The 6,343-nt window shown below is 45.7% G+C and overlaps 1 protein-coding gene across 1 annotated transcript; it reads left to right on the top strand.

The window, feature by feature from the left end:
- The first annotated feature begins 1,465 nt into the window (after positions 1 to 1,465).
- Positions 1,466 to 5,882, top strand: LOC128719205 (exocyst complex component 4). The gene is made up of 11 exons (XM_053812828.1): positions 1,466 to 1,519; positions 2,227 to 2,947; positions 3,013 to 3,146; positions 3,213 to 3,268; positions 3,359 to 3,826; positions 3,905 to 4,084; positions 4,159 to 4,361; positions 4,440 to 4,638; positions 4,712 to 5,357; positions 5,427 to 5,633; positions 5,706 to 5,882. Exons 1-11 carry the CDS (start codon positions 1,466 to 1,468, stop codon positions 5,880 to 5,882), a joined length of 3,045 nt encoding a protein of 1,014 aa, XP_053668803.1.
- Positions 5,883 to 6,343: the final 461 nt, after the last annotated feature.

Raw genomic sequence — 6,343 nt, forward strand, 5'->3', positions numbered from 1 at the left:
TAAACGTTTTAAGCAATTATGCGAGTGTTGGTGCCGAGCTGTGCGTGCGTGGGTAGGTGAACGTGTGCCGATGGTCGCTGGAATGGAAAAGAAATTATTCAAATGCGTTCCCGCGGAGGAAGCAACCACAATTACAATACATGCAATGCAACAATGAACTTGTTTGTACTGGCTTGTGCATCTCATCGCATCGAGACACTTTCGAACGTGCCCGGCAATCGGGCGATTCGAGTGCGTCTTTTTAACGATCATTTATGTAAGCTCTTTCAAAGCTTCTTTTAAGACCATTCATACAGCAGAGCTAACACTGATACCGGACGACATGACGTGTGTTAAACCGAATACTTGTTACTATCGAATAATAATAACTAAACCGAAAACATTCATGACTGTGGATTGTTCGATCATGAACGCAAAACCGCACGAGAAACAACGATCTTTACGGTCGATTGCATTCGGAGCACCAGAACGGGCGGAAAAGCGAACGGAACAGAGCATAGACAGGAACAGGCACTGTACTAACAAAGCAGCTAACAGCAACAACACTATCGTATAAAGCGCTAGATATATAATTAACATTGTATAGGGTCCAAAGAGAAAAAGGCAAACAATGAGAACGCAGAGGGGGAAACATGAAGAGCACATTAGCCGTTAGCAAATCGGTTCAGGTGTTAAGCAAAGGTAAAGATGAAACAAAACAATACAAACAATGGAATCGATACAAAGATGATGGAAACATTGAAACAGTAAATAAAACAGTAAACTAATTATGGAATAACTTTACATGCATTGGTGGTTGGGTGTTTTCTTCTCCTGTTCTGCTCAAGTTGAAAGAAAAAGTGGAAAGCGTACCGACGTCAAATTTACGTTGTTTGTGGCTTAACCCGTATCCGCCAGATGGTTTGTGTCTTGGATGCACGAAGACGGGCAACATTTTTGTCATTTTGTCAATTTTGTATAATAAATGAAGGTTTTTTTTGGCAAAATTATTAAAATGATTCATTGACTTGTTCTAAACAATAAAATTAAACTCGGCTCTCAACACCAAGCTGCGCCAAACGATGGCACGATGAGCTAGCGTTCGTGTAACGCCTAAATGTATGCTATCCGGCACACATGTTTCAAAATTTGAAGTGCATTTTCAAAGTTAATCTGAATGGAAAAACCTGAAAATTCCAAGAAACTTTGATAACAAACCAGTTTCACTTTCATTTTGTTTTAACTATTTTATGTGTTTAACATGTTTTTAGAACAAAATACAATTTGAATAAGATGCAATGATACAAAAAGTTCAAAAAGAAGTAGAATTCGATTATGAAATAAACATACAGGTTCAAATGGGAAGCACTCATGCACAGGTTCGACACCCCTGTGCTAAGCTGTCAAACAAACAATCGGTAATATTTAACGACACCAGCCGCGATATGACCCTGCAGTTGCGTTTGTTTTCGTGAGTTTTCGTTCAATGGATTCTCCGCCAGTGAAACCTCCGCGAGGAGTCAAATATACCAAAGAAACGGTAATTATCACGAATTAATCGTCTGATGTTTGGTTTTCCAAGTGCTGTTACCGTCAGTTGTGGTTTCAAATTATAGGTTGCTCGTGAAAATCATTCGCCTAAGCGTATTGCATAGTTTCTCGTGAAGATGCTGTGTTTATTTTCTGTAGTGGGTGGCAATCAATCAATTGGCTGATGGTGCGTCATCTAGTCCAGAGCCAAAATAGGCCAACAATAGAGAGATGCATTCCGTTAGATACTGTTGAAGTGAGCAATACAGCACGATGCACGGTACGAAAACAGACGGTTCAACACAAATGGGCTGTTTTCACGCACCCGTAGCTGTCAAATGCACACAGGCAGTTTTCGATGAGTGTGTTGTTTATTATCATAACAGTGGAATTTCTATGACGAATACTCCAGTTTTTCTATCGGTTGTGTGCACATTTTTGTAAAAGTTAACATCCTTTTGGGTTGCTGTTTGAGTGAGGATCGTTGGCCTCACGTCAAACTAGGTGCATTTAATGCAAGATGGTAAGCAAAACACGTCGACATCGCGGTCGACATTTGGTGTGCCCTCGGTGTACAACCAGTGACATCATCTTTTGGGGGCAGAACACTTACAGTACAGCGAAAGCCGATAAGATAAATGACTGCTTATGTTTGATCCGTTGCCCGTATGTGGCAAACCACTTAAAGATTCTTTTGCATTATTTCCCCTTTCCCAGAGCGGTTGCGGACTGCTTGTTTCCGTGATAAAAACCCTCGATGCCAGTGAAACAAACGAGCAGCGCGAACGGGAGAAGCATAAAATTGAACGGGAGTTTCGAAAAACTGACCAGCGTCTAAATGAACTGGTATCACGCAGCGATGGCGATCTCACGCGCGTTATGCAGTTGTTCAGCAAGGTGTCGACCGAAGTTACGGCCTCCCGGGAGCGAATACATGTGGTCAAGGAGAATCTCCAGTCGTGCAAACAGTTGCTGCGTTGTCGCCGGGATGAACTGAAGAAGCTGTACACGGACGCCATCCAGCACAAGTACGTGCTGGAGATGTTGGATCAAATCACCGAAATACGGAAAGTTCCAACGCAGCTGACCGCGTATATGGCGAAGAAACACTACCTGCACGCCACCAAGCTGCTGATGGCATCGATCGAAACAACGGACGGAAAGTTAAAGGGCGTTGAAGGATTGAATGATCTGCGACAAGACTTTCAGAACCGACGTCAGCAACTGTACGGGAAGCTGCTTGAAGAGTTGAACAAACACCTGTACGTGTCCAGTACAGCAGACGTGTTGCAGAACTTTCAGCGTCAAGCATCCGGGCGCAACAGTCAATATGCGGCCGGTGCGTCCCCGTTTCAGCGAAACGTTTTGCGACGATCGGCCGAACGAGTGGAAGCCAACACGAAAGCTCGCAAAGCATTGTTCGAGATCTCCAAAAATGGTATGCATAGGGCGTGGGGATTGACGGTACATTCTAATAAGTAAGTTGTGCAAATTCCCCCGCAGGATTTTTGGATGTGGATAAGAGCGAAATCATTGAAGATACGGAACTGCTAGACCCTGATGTCAATTCGTCATATTTCCTGAGTATAATTGTTGAATGCTTTGCATTGTTACAGAAAGTGCCTGAATCGATTGAGGTGAGTTTTTCGCGCCGTGTTTCAGTTGCGCGGGAATAGATTAATTTATGATTCCTTCTTTTACAGTCAATAAAAGTACAAATGCAAAGCGAACTACTAGCTATCGTAACCAAATCCACTCAGCACATCAATTCGCTGGAGCATCAAACGCAGTCGCAGCAACCAGCGCTCGGAGTTACTAGCACACCGTCATCTACGGCAGGCGCTGCCTGCAATGGAACGCCCTCCGGTGCATCAAATGCGGATCCCACTCAACCTGCCCAACCGGTACCAATACTCGAACTGCTCGATCTGGTGTTCAAGCAGTTCAAACTGATCGCCAGCGCGCACCAACAAGCGCTCCGTAACTATGGCAACGTCATACAACGATACAACATTCCGCAAGTGAAACCTTACGACATTATCGAGTACTGGGGTCAGGCGCAAGCCGTCCTCAAGCTTGTGCTCACCGACTATCTGGACATTCAGAACGATAGCGGTGACGAAGCGCTGCTGTTGCGCAGCCAGTTCGCGGAACAGTCCACCAATGTGAATGCGTTCTTTAGCCGTAGAAAAACGCCGGGAAAGAAGCTACTATTCCGCTTTGACAAATCGTCCCACACGGCGGATGCAGGAGGTTCACAAGCGGCGGAAACCGAACCCGTACAACCGAAAGAACATCGGCGCAATCTGTCGAACGTGTCGAACAGTACACCGAAGGAAGACACGCTGCTTAACAGCTCGGCGGTCAGTGCTAATTCATCCCATTTGCTGAACAGTAGCTTCCATCAGCATCAGCCGTATTATTTCGGTGGAAAGGATAGTGCTGCTGCTGCTGAGCGGCGAAAGCGTGAACGGGCGTTGGTGTGTCCCGCTGACGCATCTCTTGTGCGAAGAATCTATCTACCGCTGATGGGATACATCCAGGAGATAGAAAGCTTTATGAAATGCAAGTCGGGGTACGTTTGAACGGTGGCTTTGCGAAAACATTTCATCGTTTATGAACCGATTATATGTTATGCTTTATTTACAGACAACCCTGCAGTTTGAATACGTTCCTTGCAAATTATGTAAAAGACGCTTATCTGGCACGTGGGCATAACCGAAACCTGCAGCTAACGATCGAATCGCTTTCGAAATCGCAGGATGCCTGGCGAACCATCATCAGTCCGGAAGAAATGAAGCGTCTCGGCCTAACGCGTCCTCTCTTGCAAAACACTCTCATCGTGGAAAATCGTAAGAAATTATTCCATTTAAATACATTAACTTAGATCTCATTTTTAAAAACCCATACTAATCGCTGTGATTTTGCAGGAATTGCCGAAACGAAGAAACTCATCCAAGATCTTCCCACCTACTCGGACGAACTGTTAAAAATGGTTTGTTCACTGTTGAAGACGTACCGCGAGACTTGTCAGGCCGCATACCGAGGCATTGTACAGCCAGAAACCGAAGATAAGCGAATTTACAGTGTCGCTTGGCTTAAAGATGATGACATTACGCGATTCTTAAAGTATGTAACTTACAGTATTAACAAAAAATCATGATATAATTCTACTTTAACTAACAACTTCCTTCCTCCGCAGATCGTTACCGAACTGGACGGATCTGAAATCATCGAACGCTCGGTATAGGCAATTGCAGCAGAAGCGCTTGATCAAAGCGGAACCATCGGAGGAAGAAAGTCCCACGCAGGTGCAGCAGCGCAACGTTCGCGAAGCGGAAATGCTGACGAGCAACCTCGGTGAGGGTGGTATCTCACAGCAAGAGATCCTATCTGATGTGGGCGTACTGAAGGAGCTAGCCATACTGCAGGAAAGCATGGAATGGTTTGCGAGTCGCATAACGGAGTTTGCCCAGGAGTTGAAAAAACCGATCGTGAACGGACTGGTTACAGCATCACCCGTTTCAACGCCCGGATCCCCTTCGCCCGCCGGCACGGCAACGATCGTTAACAGTCCGGTTATCGTGAAGGACGGTATGATTAAGGTGCTCATCAATCTGGCACTGGAGTTTGAGGAGTTGGCCAACACCTGTCTCCTGGTGCTGCATCTTGAAGTGCGTGTGCAGTGTTTCCATTATCTGCGTTCGAGTCCCTCGGACCGCTACAAGGCGAACAATCCGAACAAGAACGATTCACTCGAACCGGATGCAAAGGTGCTGAAGCTCACGAAGGTGCTGTCGGACATGGACGAGGCACTGAGTTCAACTTTGCATCCGAGAAAAACGAAAGTAAGTTAATGGCTTTCATCGATTGATAGAGAACGATTCAACAATGTGAGGTTATTTTTCTTGTTACAGTATGTCTTCGAAGGTCTAGCCCACTTGGCGGCGCGAATTCTAATCATGGCTGCCAACTCCATGGAGTACATCGATCATTCGGGCGTACAGCGAATGTGTCGGAATGCGTTGGCACTTCAGCAAACGTTGAGCAGCATTACCGCATCGCGGGAAGTGGCATTGGATTATGCACGTTCCTTTTACGAAATGTTCTACCTAGACCCGGAGGTAACAATCATTTGGTGCTTAAGCAATTCGCGACCATACTTCATGTATTGCTTTATCCCATCCACTTTGCAGGAAATTCTCACATCAATCGTGGAAAAGGGTGCACAGTTTACGGAGATGCAATATCTCAATGCGCTGCAGTTGATCTTCCGAAACCGTGGCATCGTAGATCCGGCCGTGGTCGGTACCTACCAGCAGAAGCTTTCCGATCTGCTCGGTACAAAACCCGCCCTCGGCGTGACCGTTTAACGCGTCGCAAGTGTTAGGTGGGAGCGTTTGTAAGGACAGACTGCGCCCCCGAAAGCATATACAATTGTTTACTAGCAATTACTGCCGCGCTAGAAGTAGAATGTATGTATAGAAGTGCGTTTGTTTAGCGTAGCACCGCAAACGTTCCGAATCGCACCACTTGTTGTTTTCTTGGGTAAGCATGAATGTATGGCCTTACGTTGGCAAAGTGCTCTGCAGTAGTGGTGTTAGAATAAACGAATTGTACTGCAAGCTTGCGCGCGATAGAACAACAAATCGATACAAAATCGTACAACGCTGCTTTTGCGTTCGTGTGTTGGTCGGGCAAATGGTCTTGCACGGTTGGCCTTTAGCAATTATGCAGGTTTGTTAACGATTTGATTAACTTAAAATGGGTGGTTGAGCGCTGTCGAGGGCAACAACGCCCACAACAACTATAAGTAGCTTTGTAGAGTGTGTAG

Source organism: Anopheles marshallii, chromosome 2, assembly GCF_943734725.1.
Source record: "Anopheles marshallii chromosome 2, idAnoMarsDA_429_01, whole genome shotgun sequence".
Lineage (NCBI taxonomy): Eukaryota > Metazoa > Arthropoda > Insecta > Diptera > Culicidae > Anopheles > Anopheles marshallii.